General features: G+C 33.7%; 1 protein-coding gene across 6 annotated transcripts in view; it reads left to right on the top strand.

Moving 5' to 3' along the window:
• Positions 1–20629, top strand: part of LOC143063505 (heterogeneous nuclear ribonucleoprotein 87F-like) — a 41906-nt gene that overhangs the window by 13735 nt on the left and 7542 nt on the right. For 2 of the 6 annotated variants that reach the window (XR_012975025.1, XM_076235703.1), the window contains exons 1-7: positions 6692–6830; positions 9545–9850; positions 10347–10557; positions 10906–11013; positions 11569–11628; positions 16486–16650; positions 16908–17018. Coding sequence is in view for 5 of the 6 variants with exons in the window: in XM_076235703.1 (XP_076091818.1) it covers positions 6774–6830; positions 9545–9850; positions 10347–10557; positions 10906–11013; positions 11569–11628; positions 16486–16650; positions 16908–17018 (1018 nt within the window). In the remaining variant the exon portion in view is untranslated. Of the gene's footprint in view, positions 1–6691; positions 6831–9544; positions 9851–10346; positions 10558–10905; positions 11014–11568; positions 11629–16485; positions 16651–16907; positions 17019–20629 lie in introns of those variants that run through there. The other 4 variants (XM_076235706.1, XM_076235705.1, XM_076235704.1 and 1 more) reach the window with 3 other exon arrangements.

Raw genomic sequence — 20629 nt, 5'->3', positions numbered from 1 at the left:
TAAGTGCTGTTTTTTGGAACTTTATTTTGCTTCCTTTACATTCCTTATAGTTTCTCTGTATCCTTCATGTGTGAATACTGAATTATATTATTAGAAGATATTATTGTCATTTATCAATTTATTTGTTTCATCATAAAATTTCTTTTCTACGGTGTTTTCCCTCGTTACACTTTAGATATGCCCATTAAACTGAACAGATTTGCTAACACATTTATTATATGAAAAGTTCTCAAATGTTACAAGTTTATTCTTTTGCATTCAGTAATAAATTAATTGTTAAAAGGAAAATTTGTTGTGAACAGCAAATAGGTCTAGGTAGAAAAATGAACTGTACAAGTTATTATCTTTTTCTCAATAAAAATTGGACAAGTAATTACTCGTACAATTGTATTTGTACATGTTATAACTTGTATGAAGGCATCATACAAGTAATTACTTGTACAATTTTTTTGTACAAGTAATAACCTGTACAAAATAATAAAATGTACACGACATATATATTGTAAATAGTTATTGTTGTTATCTCTGTACTGATGTAAATCATTGGCTTTATGAGAATAAAGATACATAAAAATAAAAAGTATGTACTTATTAATTCTTACATAATAAATAGAAATAATTTGACAAATTGAATAAGAATGCTAATTATAATCAGTTTCTGTAAGAGGAATCTTTTCTAATTTGAAAGTGAATACAATTAAATTGGCTAACATAAGATTTGACATGCAGGTAAATAAGTAAAAAGAACAGAAATGTCGAATCAATAAAATTGAACGAATATTGGAGTGAAAGAGGTAATGCTGTGGACTTTCTGTAAAATTTACATAATAATGTTTTACAATGAAAATCATTACTGAAAAGGTTACTTAACCTCCAGCCTCTTGCTCCTAAGATTTACAACATTACGCGCCAAATTCCTGTAATACCGCAGTCCCACTAGGCCACGATCGCACTACGATCTGTGAAAAAAATGCAAATTTTGACGATCGTAGTGCGATCGTGTAGATCGCAGTAAGGTCGTATCACGGTCGTGATGAGCGTGGCCAACTTTGAACACGTTCAAAACAATCGTGGTGCGGTCGTGGCGAAATCAGGTCGTAGGAGAAGCGTAGTGAGAGCACAGTAAGGTCGTGCTTAGATCGCAAAGGTCGCTATACCATCGTAGTGAGAGCGTAGTGAACGCGTGATTCGATTCGGAGAAACTGCGCTACGATCTCACAGCGATGTTATTAATTACAACTTCACTACGACCATCACGTTCTCACTGCGACCCAACTACGCTTCCACTACGAATATGCCACGTTCACACCACGCTGTTGAAGATCAAAGTACGATTCCAGCACGCTCATGCCGTCCTCGTCACGATCTTCTTACGACCTGACTACGTTCGTACTACGACCATTATGCTGTTTCTGATTGTCACATAAAATATATAAAAGCTCTCCAGGTTTTGTTTGTTTGTATGTAATTTGGACCTCTTGTCCCTTTTCTCTAATGGCTCGATCATGCTTGACACATCTGTGTCATCCCTGTTAGCGTTCACTAACACATCGTCATTTGAGCTTAATGGACCAACAATAGGTTGTGATTCAGGTTGAATTGGTCGGCCCGACATCTCTGCCGGATCAGGATTCGTTACTATCAAAGCTCCCTCTGCCTCTATCACCCTACCACCAGTCCCACCTGTTCTTGTATAATTTGGTGGCATGACATGTTGTTTCCGAGAAATATACGTATTAATCAGAAATAAAAATTAAATCGTATTGATATGGAACACGACGTTGGCGTTATTGCTGTGCATAGTAAGATTGCGGTATATATGAACGTAGTATAATCGTGGAAAAACATGCTATAATCGCAGTAGAAGCGTGGTAAGATCGTGTTGCAATCGAATAACTCGTGGTATTGTCGTAGTGAGAACGTAATGAGCGTAGAAAGATCTTGATAAGCGTAGTGAGGTCGCAGAATAAGCGCGGTGAGAACGTGGTATAATCGTAGCGGGATCGTTGTTGAAGCGTAATGAGGACGTATTAGCATCGTGGAGGCAATGAAAAAATACATTTTCATGCCGTTCATACCGCGACCTCACCACGATCTGAATTTATATTAGATCGCGGTGAACGTGGTCTAGTGGGACTGGGGCTTAAGATAGGTTCATACTGCCGATCAGATCAACTCGATGATCCCGATTGTCTAAATTTCCACGACGAAGCGTGACCAAATTCTTGATCGGTCCTATTTACAACTTCTACCCGACTGCTATCCGACTATACACGACCTTAACCCGACCATTTACGACCCCTTAACGACTCCATCACGGTTTAAACCTGACCACTAATTGAATGCATATTCGATATTTCTGACCGATTTACGATCTCTACACGATCTTTCCTCGACTAGCTAGACCAAATCGACTATACTCGAGCTCAGCCTGATCTCGGCCAAACTAGATCGACTTGATCGTATATAGGGGTCGTATGGATAGTCGGGCAATGGTCGGGTATGTACAATTTCAGTATAAAAACATCTGAATTTATATCACCCGGACATTGCAGCGGAGGAGGCATTAAGTGTTACCCCTGTCCGTCCGTGAGTACGTATACGAACGTTCCAACTATAAGTTTCCGTTCTCTAATTTTATTTTGCCTCAACCAAATTTTATGAAACGCAATACCATAATACACAGATCAAGTGCGAATTTGGATGGCGTCATTTTTACCATGCTTGAGTAATGACTCTTTATAACATTATATGCAAGCTGGGGCATTATCTGTGTCCAATGGACACGTTCCCCGTTTATTTGGTTGGATTCAGTAGTTCACAGAAGGTCTGAGTAAAATTTTACATTTAAAATAATAATCTACATGGAAATCAAGCAGTTGGATTGTTTGGCAAGGTGGTTAGGGTTCAGATAGACAGGTTAATAGCTGTGACGGAGCTTGAAGAGAGCGTAGAAAACAATAAAAATATTTTCCCAAAATTTGACCATAAAAATAGAATTTCAATCCCCTTGGGGATACCTTTTCTGAAACAGTTAACATATATGTATCACGAATTCAAATAAAAATCATTTGTCTTTCGTCTCATTTTTTAACAAAATTGTTTCAAAAGCGTATAAAAAAGTGTTTGTAAACATTCGACCGTACGGTGACATATATAGTTGTTAATTTCTGTGTCATTTGGTGTCCTGTGGAGGGTTGTCGCATTGGCAATTATACCACATCTTCTTATTTTTATACTACAAAATGTCTGGACATACGGAAAATAGAGACAGTCAAACAAAAAGAGGCCATTAGCCCAAAAACTAACTTCGAAGGCTAAATTAGTTATCAGCTGTCTAATAATGAATTTAAATGCACAAATTCTTTCATATTTTGAAAAATCCTCTGGGGCCAAAATGCAGAATCTACTTCCCTTCCAAAACACTTGATATCATCCCAAGTTTTATTGGGTTTCGTGTTGCTATGTTTTTATTTTTTTTTGTGTGTTGTGTTATGTTCACTTCTGTTTGTCTTCTCGTCGGCTTTCATTTTTCGCTATGGCTGTGTCGGTTTGAGCTTTGGGTTTGATTGTTCCATTGGTATCTGTGTTCTCTCTTTTAAACTTTTATACCTCATTTGCATAAGTACAGACGCGTTCTGTACATGGAAGAATTTGTGTACAGTTAAAAATAAATAGTGACAAGATATTTTTGCAGAAGCAAAGTTATGAGAGTTAATCAGAGCTGCACTCATTTTAAGAGAATCGTGTAGCAGTCATGTATACTCGTGTATGGCCGAGTAGAGATCGAAAAATGGTCGAATGTGGTCGCGTAGAGATCGTGTATTGGTCGAGTTGATCTGGGATGAAAAATATATAGAAGTCGCAGTGATCATGAAGCGATCGGGCATTAGTCGAGTTAATCTTTACCACATATCGTACAGGTTGTCGCTGATCGGGAATTGATCGGATATTAGTCGAGTAAAGATCGAAATGATCAAGTACTGATTGGAAAACTATTTGTATTCCGACCAAACTCGACGAATTCTCGATCTCTTTTCGAGTGACTGGCTTCTCGATCCTTACTCGAATGTTTTTGACATGTCGAAAACTCTCGGGTAGAAAGTTATACATATGTAGTATAACGTAATCAGAGATCAATATTTTATTTAGATTGTTAATTTGTCTTGATGGAGATTGATCGAGTTGGTCTGATCGGCAGTGTGAACCTAGCTTTAACGTTCTGTTTTCATGCGATTTTATAACAATGTATTAATTGTAAAGATAATCCGCTTAAAAATGTCTTTGGTACGATAATACGAAGTCCATTATCAAATTAGAAAAAAAAAACGAGACTCGAACATTGCCAAATGAAAAACGGCGAAAATACAAACAAAAATCCACAAAATCACCCGTAAAATTGCAAAACCTTATCACCCACCTTTAAAATGAATAACGAAGAACTACATGTAGTTGAAAGGCACAAGCACTTAGGAGTCTATTTTTCTAACGATGGTTCATGGAATGTCCATATTGATTATATTGTACAGAAATCATACAAAAGACTTAATATATTAAGGAAAATAAAACACACTTTAGATAGAATGACCCTGGAAAATATATATATATCGTTTATAAGACCTATCATTGAAAATGCTGATGTTATCTGGGATTCAGGATATCAATCTATAATGAATAAACTTGAAAACATCCAGATGAACACGGCTCGTATAGTTACAGGGGGGGGGGGGACTAAGCTCACAAGTACGTCGATGTTCATATAAAGAAACCCAATGGGAGAAACTTTCAGATCTAAGAAGTAACCATAAATCAATATTGCTTCATAAAATTGTAAATAATAAATCCCCAAATTATTTGCAAGAGCTATATTGCCTAGCTATGTCAGTGGTCGACACGACCACAGTACAAGACAAAGTAATAATCTATTACAGGTCAAATCACGTACAAAACTTTATTCGGGTTATTACCTTCCGTCATCAATCAAATTATGGAATCATTCACCGTTAAGTGTTAGAAGTCGTGAATCTCTCTCTGTATTTAAGAAACAAATTTGTAATTAAAACGATCGCGTCCATTTATACTTTTATGCTGGATGTCGAAAAGGCCAAATTCTTCACGCGCGACTAAGAATGAATAGTAGTTCTTTAAACTGTCACTTGTTTCCAAGTAACATAGTTTCTTCCCCTAAATGTCGCTGTGGTGACTTAGAAACTAGCTCACATTTTTAACCGGATTTTTGTGACAAAAATGTCGGTTATTGATTTGGGGATGTACGGCGGGCGGGCGGTCATTCGGTCGGGCGGGCGGGCATTCGGGCGGCAATCAAATGTTGTCCGTGCATTAACTCATGAACCGTTCAACCAAAGCTTTTAAAATTTTAATATGTTGTTACTGACAACTAAATGAAGGTCAAGTTCAATAATGGCGATTTTGACTTTTACTGTTCAGGAGTTATGGTTCTTGAAAGATTGAAAAATGGAGTTTCCAGTCGTGTCCGTGCATTTACGCATGAACTGTTCTACCTAAGCTTCCCAAATTTTAATATGTTGTTACTGATGAGAAAATGGAGGTCAAGTTCAATAATGGCGATTTTGACTTTTACCGTTCAGGAGTTATGGTTCTTGAAAGATTGAAAAATGGAGTTTCCAGTCGTGTCCGTGCATTTACGCATGAACTGTTCTACCTAAGCTTCCCAAATTTTAATATGTTGTTACTGATGACAAAATGGAGGTCAAGTTTAATAATGACGATTTTGACTTTTACCTTTCAGGAGTTATGGTTCTTGAAAGATTGAAAAATGGTGTTTCCAGTCGTGTCCGTGCATTTACGCATGAACTGTTTTACCAAAGCTTCCCAAATTTTATTATGTTGTTACTGATGACAAAATAGAGGTCAAGTTCAATAATGACGATTTTGACTTTTACCGTTCAGGAGTTATGGTTCTTGAAAGATTGAAAAATGGTGTTTCCAGTCGTGTCCGTGCATTTTCTCATGAACCATTCAACCAAAGCTTTTCAAATTTTAAGATGTTGATACTGATGACAAAATGGAGGCCAAATTTGATATTGACGATTTTCACTTTCACCATTCATCAGTAATGGTTCTTGTGATATTGCCAGGACACAAATAAATATTAATAAATCCGGTTTGCTGTCGTTGTGACAGCCTCTTGTTTATTATTTTGCCCATTATACTCTGACATAAGACAAGAACTTATAATATCATTTGGAAGCCTAAAAATAACGGTACCAATGGACACCGAATTTCTATTAAATGGCTCAAATACAATTTCAAATGAAGAAAACATTAGTTTATTTCTCATGGAACAAAGGTTCATTATCAAAACTAAAAAGTTTATAAATTAATGATTTACACAAGAAACCTGTAAGCATTTCGTCTTATCAGTTGCATTTTCTTTTTCTTTACTTTTCAGTTCATTATATATGTAACTGAGCAGGCTGTTGAAGTTATGATGAACAACAACCTAGAGACCAAGTTATTAGTGTTTCAAGCTCGTCTGAGTTGTCTCTCAAACTGGCCTGAGTTGTCTTTGAAATGGTTCGAGTTGTTTTTTTAAATTTGTCTATGTCCCATCTGGTAACAGTTGTTCCTGGCCCCATTTGCTTTTGATCCGAACTGTTCTGATTGCATTGTAAATACGGTACGAGTGGTAAAGGTACGAGTTGACATATTCTAATCACGTGGTTCTTTGCGTTTGGTTTCAGCGGCACATAACTTATCCACACGTGTGACAAAGGCATCTCAAATCTACTATGGACTATGGAGGTTACGGAGGTGGCGGTGGTGGTGGAGGAAGAGGCAGAGGAGGAGTATGCACATTTTTCGCTCTATCTTATTTAATCCTATATTCAAATTATATTGTATTGTATCAGTTATCGTCATATAATCACAAGCCGACAATGTTTTTTCTTGACTGACTGGTTTGATGAGCCTACAATCGGAATATGAATTATTCTTAACATATGACTATGTTTTAAAGGTTGTCAAGTGTTTAATATAGTGCTATATGATTGCAGTCTTTAATGTATTCTCTTTGTTAGCAACATTATAGTGTCAATTATGTCGGGTGTGTTAATTTTATTGATCGGCCATGTTTGAAACTGATAGGTAACCTAGACCTGTAGATATTTCGGCCATGCAGCCCGTTCGGCCTTGATCTGTTCGGTCATAAAATAAAAGTTTCGGCTTTACAAATCCTTTGTTTAGGCTATATATTTATGATATATTAAAGACAGTTTGTTATTTATATTTCTTTTGTGTTTATACATTTTACAATTACATCATTTAACAAATATTTGCATAGCACTTTCAGAAATAAAATACTATATATTTTTTTTAGATAGTTTGTACACCTTAGTAATCTACATGTATGGACTATTATAGCCATCCTTGTAAATAATATTTGAAACCATATAAAAAGTTAATGAGAGTGAGGCCCCTCATGGGGGGTCCTAGTAATCACATAATCACCATTTTTTTGCCAATATAATCACATAATCATTAAATATTTGCTTATCTTTAGTAATCAAATAATCATAAACTAAAAATACAGTCCTAGGTAATCAAATAATCATGAAATATTTGGCTTAATAATCAAATAATCATTAAAAAAACGGCCAAGTAATCACATAATCAAAAACCCCATGAGGGCCCTCGAGAGTTGATTACAGATAACACAAACTATTATTTTACCTAGTGGCTGTGGTATAATTGTAAGTTGAAATTGTTTTCCTTTGTAATTTGGAATACTTCAAATACATGTAGAATAGTGGTTTTTAAGAGAGCTTTATACATTGTAGTACACATTTAGGAAGGGACACTTTTACAGATATAACTTATCTTAAATGCAAGCAGGGGCATATGTGTCCATTCCCCATTTTTTTTTATTGACACTGAATACATTGTATGTAAACATGTATTAAACAGGAAAGATGAAATTTTAAGGTTTTGACCAAGTAAAATATTTGAAAAAATTATAAATTTGTAGGGTTTGTTGTCGTTTTTTATAGCCAGTCACCATTTTTTAAGCAATTATATTCAAATGCATGTAATTGCATAACCCTTAGGCTGTTTTAAATTATAATCCAATACACTTCTAATGCCTGAGGGATATCCAGATTAAGATCGCTAATCACTTGTACCTGAGCTTGTATACAGGTAGATCAACAAACCAGACAGGAGAATATTATTCGAAGATATACGATTCATTTATTGAATTTTTCAACTAAGTTTCAGCAAATGCTCATGATAATTTAGATTAAATTATAATATTTCATCTCAAATAACTCTTGTACTGCTGCAATGATAGAATATAATTACTTTAAAAGTTGAAACATAAAAACTTGAATATTTACTGTGAAGAAATATCGTATCGAAATTCCGAATTCATTTCGTAGTTTACCATCCTTACCTTACCTCTGTATCTTTAACCCCCTTTGTAGAGGAACCATACGGTAGTATGTAGAACTTGTGATCTTTCCTATATACAGTGATGCCTCCACCAAATATGTTGCAGTGCTCTACACAGTGAAGTCCTACCCACACACAATTATATTTAAAATCCTTTGTTATATAATTACAATGTTTCTGTGCTGATTAAAAGTTGTCACTATAAAATTCCTCTCTTTCTTCATATATACATGATATATATACACTGGTTTCACATTTGTTCCCCTAAGCGATAGATGTATTCTGTAAAGGTTAGTATGACTCATATCTTTAAAATATCAACAGCATTATTCCATAATTGCTTATGTTTCACGGTAAAAGGACAAAAGAATGAGTGCCTCTTCCTCATGAATTAAAAGCTGTATTATAAAGTACTATCTTAAAGTTATATTCTTTTCTTCTAAAAGGAATCGAAGGTCTCAAACTGATACATCCTCACAACCGCATTTCCGGTTCAATTCAGACTCGAAAGATGCATGTTGCATAGCATCAATTTGCTAGTTAAATCAATAAAAACCTTTTCATTTGTCAAAGTTTGCTTTACAAATCTCTTCAAACTTTTACATAACCGTATGAATCGTTTTGTTGTTGCTGCAAATCAGCCATACCGGTAAAGGGTTCATGACTTCTGAATTTGACATTATCCGTGAAAAATAAGCTCCTCATGATTTTTGACCCCCCTAACAATTACCAAAAATAGCAAGAAAACTGCATGGGGACTTTCATGACAGCTTTTGGTCATTCTTGAAAGGCTTGGCATTTGAATGGTTACAAACGGCAATTAATGAAAATATTGATACTTCTATAATGAAAATTCAAATAAACATAATAAGCTAATGAATTTCAATTAGCATGTTCACCATTCCTTACATGGAGGGATGAAATACTTTCAATCACGCTACACTGTACGGCGTAGACACAGTTTGTGATGATGAAAGTTCCTTCATCGTTCAGTTTTCATCCATGGAGATCCCTGATTTTGTTCAAGGACCAGACAATTTTAAATGTACACATGTACAATGTATATGAAATAACAACTCTTCCTAATCTTGTTCTCTTTTTTTTTACTCTTTAGGGAAGAAGAGGAGGAGGGTCAGGAAAGAAATTTGGTGAACCTGAAGATCCAGAGTCGGAGCAATTTAGAAAATTATTTATTGGTGGATTAAGTTACGAAACAGATGAGGAAGGACTCAAAGAACATTTTGGACAATGGGGAGAAATTGTAGATGTTGTTGTCATGAGAGATCCTCAGAGTAAGCGGTCGCGAGGCTTTGGTTTTGTAACTTTTAAAGAATCTCAAAATGTGGACGATTCACAGAATTGTCGACCACACAAACTAGATGGAAGAGAAGTTGAAACTAAAAGAGCTATGCGTAGAGAGGTATGTGTACATTTTTATATTATTTACAAGTTGATTAATATGGAATAAATGTAAATGAGACAGTACATATAATATTAAAACATGGAAGGTCCTACAGAGATGTTTACATAGCAATACTTATATTTGTAAATCTGCATCATTTGAACTCTCTTCTTGTGGACAGTCGTTTCATGTGCAATCCTACTTCATCTCAAAATTTTAAATTTTGTAAATACATGTATACTCATCACACTTCAAAATTAAATGGAGAAATACATCACATACATGTACATGTAGCTTCCCCAGATATATGGATGAGGCAACCAATCTTCAGCTAAAATTAAAGACATTAAGTTATAAAAAAAAAGAGTGAAAGACATCAGAATATTCAGTAATCTTGAACCAAGAAACCAGGTAAGTGATAATACACACAATGTAAATAAATATATACTATACTTATTTTCAGATTGTATTAATGAATTGTTCCGAATGTTGACATGTTTTTATGTATTGATAGGACTCCCAGGACCCAGATGTACAGCAGACCTGTAAAAAACTATTTATTGGAGGGATGAAAGATGGCACTGATGAACAAGATCTGCGTGATGTATTTGAACAATACGGATCAATTAAGGAAGTAAATGTACCAGTAGACAAAGCAACAGGAAAACTCAAAGGATTTGCCTTTATAGAATTTGAGGACTATGATCCTGTTGATAAATGTGTTTGTGAGTACAAATATGTAGTATATATGGTTCCGATCATAAAATTATGTCTTGGTGAATAATATTGTGATAACTGAAATAGAGGCTACATGTAAGTAATTTTTCATGTTTTCAGACAACTTGCAACAAAGTCGAGCTTGACTTATTATGTGCTGAATGTTAGGAGTCCATCCATCTTTACATCAAACATATATCAGTTTGCAGACATGTTTTTAATTACTTACCAACTTGCCATAAGTTGAAAAATATGTATAATTTGTACCAAACTTGTTTTGATTACCAGTACATATTCATATAATATGTAGCACCTTATCAAGATTTACTTTACAACTCAAGTTGTTTTTTTTATAGTAATGAAATATTTTACTCTATCTGGGAAAAGTGTGGAAGTTAAAAAGGCAAAGAAAAAGGATGGTGAAGGAGGAGGTCGAGGTGGGGGTAGAGGTGGAGGTAGAGGAGGTAAGAAGGATTGTTTATGATCAGTAATTATAAAAAAAGAAGATGGAATTAACAACTGTAGGTCACTGTACGCCCCCAAAATGACAATGTGAAACAGTTCAAACGAGAAAACTAACGGCCTTATTTATGTAAAAAAAAAAGACCCATGATGTCTCTTAGGAATTGAAAAAAATGAAACAAGACAGACACCTGGATGATTTATATATAAAACAAAAAATGTTCAGAAATAGATCAGAGATTTGTATTAGATAAAACAAAATAAATCGCCATGTTTCCATCCTCCTGAACAGGTTTTCACTATCTTCATTTGTTGTCCTTTTTATGACCTGCCTTCATTAGTGAGGGGCATATTGTTTTCTAGTCTGTGGGTCTGTTAGTGCTTTCATTTGATATTGTATCCAGTTCAAGTATTAGGTTTTTATTGTAGTTGACAATGGCAAGGGATGGTAAAAACAACTTGAAGCTTAGAAATATTATGATGTGCTTCTTTCAAATTTTATGCCAATAGTTTTCTGTTTATTAACTACAATGCTTTAATTTCATGTCTATTTTTAGGTCGAGGAGGTCAAGGTGGTGGATTTGGAGGTCAAGGTGGGGGATATGGAGGTCAACAAGGTAATATTTTTTGTCATATAGGTGGTGCACTGGCAAATAAAAGGAACTATTATATAGCAAATTACAAGACTTATGTATTATCATGATTATAATACATTCTATTGATTCGGTCAAATGTTAATGATTCAATACAAAGAAAAACAATTCCAGGTGGAATATTGGTTGAAAAATTGAAGCTATATAAAAGGTGCTTGCTGTTTAAAATGTGCAATATCAGTTGCTTTCTTATCAGACTCACTAAATTTGCATTTAATTCAAAAAATTAGGCCACAATTAAAAATATTTCAGTTTGCCCAAACCCGACCCATGATGACTGGGTGTGGGTAGGTAGGTAGGCAAATTCTTTTTTTTTTTTTTTTTTTTTATCAGAATTTGCATCAAAATATTAAAAGATCTTAAAACAGTATATTTTTTTTTTTCGTCAAACCTTTGTAGAGACAACCAAAAGCCATGAATTTAAAAACCTCTATAAATAAATTAGTCTACTATATGATTTGTATCCTGAGATGTTTATAACCCTGACAATTGCTAGCTGTGTGAAAGGGCTGGTGGATTTATGAAGTGATTTTCAACAGTTCCATCAACACGATGTTTGTGTAAAAAAATATCAGCTGATTATATGTATTAATAATGATTAAATTTGTTTGCAGTTTTTAAATCCTATTTCTATTAAAATAGATTAAATGTCCTAAAATATTTATATGCATTATTATCTACCATCCTTAGTTTGTGGTTTTTTTATGTTTTGAAAAATTTATATTTTACATTATCACACAGGTAAACTAATTTGGCTATAAATAGATCAAAGCATGTTCTGTAGAATCTCCAAACTAAAAACGTATTTGTTATAATTTTATTTCTTTAAATAATCAAGTTTAAATTTTTGAAAATAATCATTATTGATAAAATATAATTGCATAAAGTTAACGTTTTCTGAAGACTATTTATTTTTATGTAATGGTTCTAGAGGCTTCCATAACATGTTTTTACTTTTGCACATGTGAAAAAAATATTTCGGACAAAAGTCCGATTTCTCTTGTCAAAAGGGATTTATATTGCAATAAATTATTCAGAAGGAGTTACATTCAGTTAAGATTATATTTCTGATTCTGTAAGCAATTATAGTTTTATCAAATTCTCCCAAACAGCAACGTACTGATCTTGTTTAATGAGACTTGTAAATTTGAACTATTTGAATAAAAGGGCATCTAATTTACATGATAAAGGAAAATTATAATTAAAGACAACAATTTATCAAGAAATAATTCCTTTTTATTCAGTAAAAACAAAATCTTCTTGCAAGATTGTAAATTCGCAACTTCCGGATCCATTTCCTGTCAGAATAACATTGAAAATATTCGATTGCACATGGTTTTGAACAAATCTACCTGAATATTCTTATCAGATATTCGATAACACGACGAAATTAACATTGAGCATATAAGGGTTAGTACAGACAACCACAGCGTAAAAAAACTGTGCCACTTCACATATTTTACTTCTTTACGTTTGTTAAATCAGAAGATAAAAACAGAGAACATCGAAAATCGATTAACTGCGTCTCTTATACGCTTTCATTTTATTTCATTTCATTTTAATCTTATTCACAGTTACTTTCAAACGCAAAGACGACAAACATTAAGTTTTATGCAATGACGGAGCGGACCCCAAAAAAATCGGAAAAAAAAAAATTCTTCAAAAAAACGTCAAAAAAAGAATTTGAGTCGGCGGGTTTATTTTGGGTCGGTCACGTTTGGGCAAACATACAATCTTTTTATTTTGGCCTTACATGAAATATGAATAAATATTAGTTTTATACCCCATTTATGGGCATTATGTTTTCTGGTCTGTCTGTTCGTCTGTCCGTCCGTTTGTCCCACTTTAGGTTAAAGTTTTTGGTCGAGGTAGTTTTTGATGAAGTTGGGGTCCAATCACCTTGAAACTTAGTACAGATGTTCCTTATGATATGATCTTTCTAATTTTTATGCCAAATTAGAGATTTTACCCCATTTTCACGGTCCACTGAACATAGAAAATGATAGTGCGGATGGGGCATTCGTGTACTTAGGACACATTCTTATTTCATAGTGAAATTAAATATGCATTATCAATATTATTATTTTTTAATTTGAAAATATCAATGTTCTATTTAGTAAATATCCTTGTTTTTTTATTTGAAAATATCATTATTTTAATTTGAAAATATCATTGTTTTAATTTGAAAATATCATTGTTTTAATTTGAAAATATTGTTATTTTAATTTCAAAATATTCATCAGGCCAAAATAATTTAATAGTGTTTCCGGTTTCCAGACCCTAACTCCGTTTTGACGCCGTCCGAAAACATTTAATTGACAAAAAATTTTTAAAATCTTAAAAATCTGAATTTTTTGGTCTGTTCGGATCCGACTATTTGTTTAGAAAACTACAAATCTTCAAAATGTTTGATAGCAAAGACCAATATGGACAAGTAAAGTGTTTCAAGAACCAAGATTTTAAATCAACAAACATGGTTTTTAAACTACCATGCATCGTATTAGCTGTCAAATATATGCGAAATGTGATCACATGGTTGAAAAATATAATGAAATTAATTCCGGATAATTACGATATGATGAATCTTTTTGAAGAACACCATGATGGACCTATAGACTAAAAAAATAAGAAGTTGACGCACTTTGCTCAACTTCTTTCAGAGACGAATTTAAGGGGGGCCGGGCCCCCCCTTTTTGAGAAAAAATTAAGTTGCTTATATAGGGAATCACTGAAGCGTGACTGGAGCGGGCCCCCACTGATGAAAAATTCTAGATCCGCCAGTGTCTTTGCACAAGTACAAGACGAGATTTCTTTAAATAATTGTATATATAGTGAATAATGAATTCAGAATATATATATATATATATTATTAACAAAATCTTGTTTTGTACCTGTGCTTCTTTGGACCGAAAGTCAGAATCGTTTCAGGATGGACAGACTATCTAATTCTGTCGGTTAATTGACAAATAATTGAACAGTAAAATGAGATCAATTTACTCTTAAATCAATCCAGCTTTTGTTGTAAAAAATGCTCTTACGAATGTTGTAAAAAAAATTGTTCTCAGGACGCAACCTAAATGGCTGTTAAAGGGGCACTAGCTGTCAAATTCATGGTCACCGATTTGACTCAAATTCTCATATTTGATTTATAACAATGTAAAACATTTATCCAAACTATCAAAAGTCTAAAATAAACAGTTTACAGAGCATGGGGTAGATAATAGACATAGGTTCGTTTCGTGTTTATTTTAGTCCAGACGCCATCTAATTACCTATCGATTTGACCTCAGATGACCAGTCCATATAAGCGATGTAAACATAAATAAAGATATGAATAGATTAAACCAACATGTGCAATTGGATTTTTATAGGTCTGTTTGATTTTATTTTATAGATTAAAAATAGATGTTTCTCATTGTTTTTAACCGTATAAGAATGATTTTATGTGCATCGAATTAGTAATCAAATGATTTACTGTAGTTTCACTTTCATTGTTGACATTCTTTTTCTTTAAATAACCAGTACACGTACAATGCATGCGTTGTATATCTCTAGCTAGGGGTTAAATTGAAGTTCACATGAATACGGATTTAAAGAGGTCGACTCATTCACTTGCAAGTGAATTACTAATTATCAATGTTTCTTAGCGTAATTTGACAAAATTGAACCTTTTTGGCTGCAAAAAGCGAATTGTTATTTCACTATTTCACTTTCATTATTGATTGAACAGAAAAAAATCAAACTTTAGATTTTTTATATATCTCGTAGCTAGTGCCCCTTTAATGCTTTTGAGCATTTGACAGTTTGAATTAATGTCAGACGGCAAGGAGGCAGACAATGTGTAACGAGAAATAGAAAGCTTTCCCTAGTAGGCAGACATGGCGTATGATTCTTGTTCATTTATAAATGAATCTGCCCCCGGCACCAAGTCTACTTTAATTCTTTAATATTTCTCTGGCTAGTCCCACAACAGTTTATACTAGAGAAGGAAAAAAAATCATGTCCTATTATAAATAATATCTACAATTATTTTTCCATAGATTTATTAATAAGGCAAATATTTCACATTCTCACTCTTCTCAAAACCTGGAATTTTAATATTGTCAGAACCCCTCTTCAAAATTAAATTCTGTCAAACATCAAAACACATCTATATATTAAATAAAGAGAGTGCAAGAGTATTACCCCTTGAAAAATCATAATAAGCCGCTGCTTTAATAGCATCGATTTGCAGTGTTTTTACTACTAAAAAAAGGGGGTAGGAATCTGTTCCCACATGTATACCTGTATACCCTGTGTGTCATTTAAATTGTAAGGTTCAGCGAGGTCAAACATAATAATACCATGCCAGTTTTTTCACTGCCATTTTTGCTTTAAGATAGTTAATCAGCAAGATCATATTCCTCTTACGACCCATGAAATGCATAAAATTTGCATTAAAGTTTATTTTCATATTTCTTACACAGAGCTAAAACAGAAAATTAAAAAAGCTGTAAGTGCTATTCTCTAAATATCAAAGAAACATGCAGGCACATCAAATGATTTCATTTGGAACCTTTTTCTGCTGTCATTAACATGATCAATAGAAAAAAATAAAAAGTTTCCATAAAATAAAATGTTTTACCCTACCTTTATTTTTTCTGAGTGAAATAAGAAACACACTATTTATTTTGGCCTCACATATGATGTAATCATGCTCCTTAAATAGTAACTAGTTATCTGACATGTTTTAGCTAATTGAATATACAGCTTATATCAAAGGACGACCTAGCGTTAATATATCATCAAGTAAGATAACAGCACAAGTATGTATTTTATTAGCAGGAGGTTACCAGAGCTATGGCGGCGGTGGTTATGGAGGAGGTTATGACGATGGTAGTGGTGGTTATGCTGGCGGATACAACCAAAATAGTTCATATAACCAAGGTTATAATGATGGTGGATACAGTGCCGGTGGTTATGGTGGTGGTTACGGAGGGGGACAAGGTATGCACACAAGACAGGAATAGCGATGTCCAAACTGTGCATCGCTGGAATGACAAGTCAACTCGTTACAATAACACAGTAAACAGACTTGGATGGAGAGTTGTCTCATTGGCACTCATATAACTTCTTATATCTATTGACAGTCTGTTCAAATTTGTACAATGTGGTTTCTTTCAAACAGTTTTAAAAGCCATTTTAATTTACCTACAGGTAAACAAAATATACATTAGTTTAATGTATTGAGTGTTATATTACAGGGGGAGGTGACTATAGCCAATCGTTTGGACAAAGTTACACAGGAAATTCTGGTGGAGGACCAATGAGGGGACAGTATGGTAACAAACGAGGAGGCGGAGCACCTTATCAGAGTAATTATTATGTTTTGAGGAGCATTTTTATTTATGGTGAAATTGTTAATTTTGATAGTTTAGCATACACATACATGCATGAATGAATAAAATTGCAATGTGGCTCTTTCACGAAACAAAACCTAAGGGTAAAAATTATTGTAAATTGTATTGAAATTTACATAATTTTAAGAGTGTTATTTCTTTAAGATCTTATGATGAGAAAACAGATACTGGTATCATTCTGCACTATAAGGGCTATTCCAGTAAAAATTATCCAGGGGGGGTGGAATGCCACTTATATTTTGACCCCCCACCTATGGAAAAGATTAAAAAATTACACCCCCACCTAGAACATGTATTTTCTTCCAAAACCCCCTACCTAGAGAAAAAAAATATGTTTCTTATGTACATTTTTTTTTTCAATAGGCAAATGTTGAGGAAGATGATATACTCTCCTGTGTAACAAGGCCATATTTTTCCGCAAAAATTAGGCCATTTTTTCCCTTCAATACCACACACGCAACATGCACAATCTAATTGTCTGTGCCAAATATAAATATTTTTTATGGACCGCATAGTTTGGATGTCACCCACACATATTTTTTGGTGGGGAGACGGTATACAAGGGAGAGGGTACTTGAAGTTGTTATAAACTGTTTGTAATAAAATATTATTTGGGACAAAAATTGCAAAGAATTGGCCAGTCCACCTTATTAAGGACATATTCTTTGCAAGGAAATAGATTTAAGTACAGCAAATTCTTCAGGTGGGGCAACCGGTTGGCACCAACCATTTCATGTTTCAAGTGTTTGGTAGAGATAAGTTATAAATTGTATGCAATAAAATATTATTCATGACAAAAATTGCAAAGAATTGGCCAGTCCTCCTTAAAAGGACATATTCTTTGCAGGGAAAGAGAAACAAATAGCCAAACATCAGTAAAGATTAATATTATATATCTCAACATTGTGTGCTACATGTATATGCACAAATTGTGTCTGCATCCATATAAACAGAGATAATTTCGTGATCTTGACATCCGCTAGTTTACAGACATATGTAACATTTATTTCCTTGATTACTTTCATGATTTATTTCAAAATCACACTGGCTTTCTAATAAAGTCAATACTTTACCTTTAAATGCATTTATCAGGTCTTCCAAATAGTTTTTCTTTAGAAAAAACACCACTTTATCCATCTTTTTGTTTAGTTCATGGACGAGCACATGCACCGAATCGGGGAGATAACTCCGACTTCCGAGAGATAACTCTTCCCTGCTTCCGGCTCGTCGCGTTTCACAAGAACACAAACGGACGCTTAAATTTAGTGGTCTGCCAACTTTATTTGCATTCAGACGACCTTTTCGGGAGAATCTTCCTTCATAACAGGGGGAACAATATGTTTAATCTATCATTCAGACCCCCCCCCCCCCCCCCAACAGAAATGAATTTGAATCGGGACCACCACCCTCCAGAATATAATTATGTTGATAACCCCCCACCTATGGAAAAAAATATCGTCGGCGTTCCGCCCCTCCTAGGTAAATTTTACTGGAATAGCCCTAAGCTACTATTTCAATGGCCTAGACCAGTAAATTTTGGGTTTCGAATAAGTGAAAATTTCATACAGGATAAAGTTTTGATATTTAGTATGGACTTTGGATGAAAATTTTTTTGGCGCAGACTGTAGTTTTTATACGACCGCAAATTTTGAAAAAATTTTCGTCGTATATTGCTATCACGTTGGCGTCGGCGTCGTCGTCGTCGTCGTCCGGCGTCCGAATACTTTTAGTTTTCGCACTCTAACTTTAGTAAAAGTGAATGGAAATCTATGAAATTTTAACACAAGGTTTATGACCACAAAAGGAAGGTTGGGATTGATTTTGGGAGTTTTGGTCCCAACATTTTAGGAATTAGGGGCCAAAAAGGGCCCAAATAAGCATTTTCTTGGTTTTCGCACTATAACTTTAGTTTAAGTTAATAGAAATCTATGAAATTTTGACACAAGGTTTATGACCACAAAAGAACGGTTGGGATTGATTTTGGGAGTTTTGGTCTCAACAGTTTAGGAATTAGGGGCCAAAAAAGGGCCCAAATAAGCATTATTCTTGGTTTTCGCACAATAATATTAGTTTAAGTAAATAGAAATCAATGAAATTTAAACACAATGTTAATGACTACAAAAGGAAGGTTGGTATTGATTTTGGGAGTTTAGGTCCCAACAGTTTAGGAATTAGGGGCCAAAAAGGGACCCAAATAAGCATTTTTCTTGGTTTTCGCACCATAACGTTAGTATAAGTAAATAGAAATCTATGAAATTTAAACACAAGGTTTATGACCATAAAAGGAAGGTTGGGTTTGATTTTGGGAGTTTTGGTCCCAACAGAATAAGGGGTCCAAAGGGTCCAAAATTAAACTTTGTTTGATTTCATCAAAATTGAATAATTGGGGTTCTTTGAAATGCCGAATCTAACTGTCATGACTGTGTATGTAGATTCTTAACTTTTGGTCTGTTTTCAAATTGGTCTACATTAAGGTCCAAAGGGTCCAAAATTAAACTTAGTTTGATTTTGACAAAAAATCAATCAGTTAGGTTCTTTGATATGCTGAATCTAAAAATGTACTTAGATTCTTGATTATTGGCCCAGTTTTCAAGTTGGTCCAAATCGGGGTCCAAAATTAAACTTTGTTTGATTTCATCAAAAATTGAATAAATGGGGTTCTTTGATATACCAAATCTAACTGTGTATGTAGATTCTTCATTTTTGGTACTGTTTTCAAATTGGTCTACACTAAAGTCCAAAGGGTCCAAAATTAAACTTAGTCTGATTTTAACAAAAATTGAAATCTTGGGGTTCTTTGATATGCTGAATCCAAAAATGTACTTAGATTTTTTATTATGGGCCCAGTTTTCAAGTTGGTCCAAATCAGGATCTAAAATTATTATATTAAGTATTGTGCAATAGCAAGTCATTTCAATTGCACAGTATTGCGCAATGGCAAGAAATATCTAATTGCACAATATTGTGAAATAGCAAATTTTTTTTTAATTAGAGTTATCTTTCTTTGTCCAGAATAGTAAGCAAGAAATATCTAATTGCAAAATATTGTGCAATAGCAAGATTTTTTTTAATTGGAGTTATCTTTCTTTGTCCAGAATCAACTTAAATCTTTGTTATATACAATATACAATGTATATTCACTTTTTACTACCAACTGATAAATTAAAATAATCTTTACCATTCAGTGATAACAAGCAGTTTTTTTATGTCTTATTTCCTTATCTTATCTAAAATGTTTTTAGATAATGTATGTTGGACATTTGCCAGACATGACTATGATGTCATTTTCTATTTTTATTTGCCCATTACTTTATGTAAATAACTTCATTGGAAATTTGCCAATATAAAATGTTGCTGATGAAGTTTTTTTTATTGTTTTATACAATAAACAATGTATATTCACTTTTACTACCAACCAATCTTTACCATTCAGTGATAACAAGCAGTTTTTTTACATCTTAATATTTTATGATGTATTTAAATGAGTAGTTATTGTTGCAAACTCCATTAGAAATTTGAATTGATATCAGTTTTGGAAAAAAGGAAACGGGGATGTGAAAAAAGGG

This window comes from Mytilus galloprovincialis, chromosome 2 (genome assembly GCF_965363235.1).
Source record: "Mytilus galloprovincialis chromosome 2, xbMytGall1.hap1.1, whole genome shotgun sequence".
NCBI classification, from domain to species: domain Eukaryota; kingdom Metazoa; phylum Mollusca; class Bivalvia; order Mytilida; family Mytilidae; genus Mytilus; species Mytilus galloprovincialis.
The sequence above is the reverse complement of the archived record's forward strand: the minus strand, read 5'-3'. Positions and strand labels throughout refer to the sequence as shown.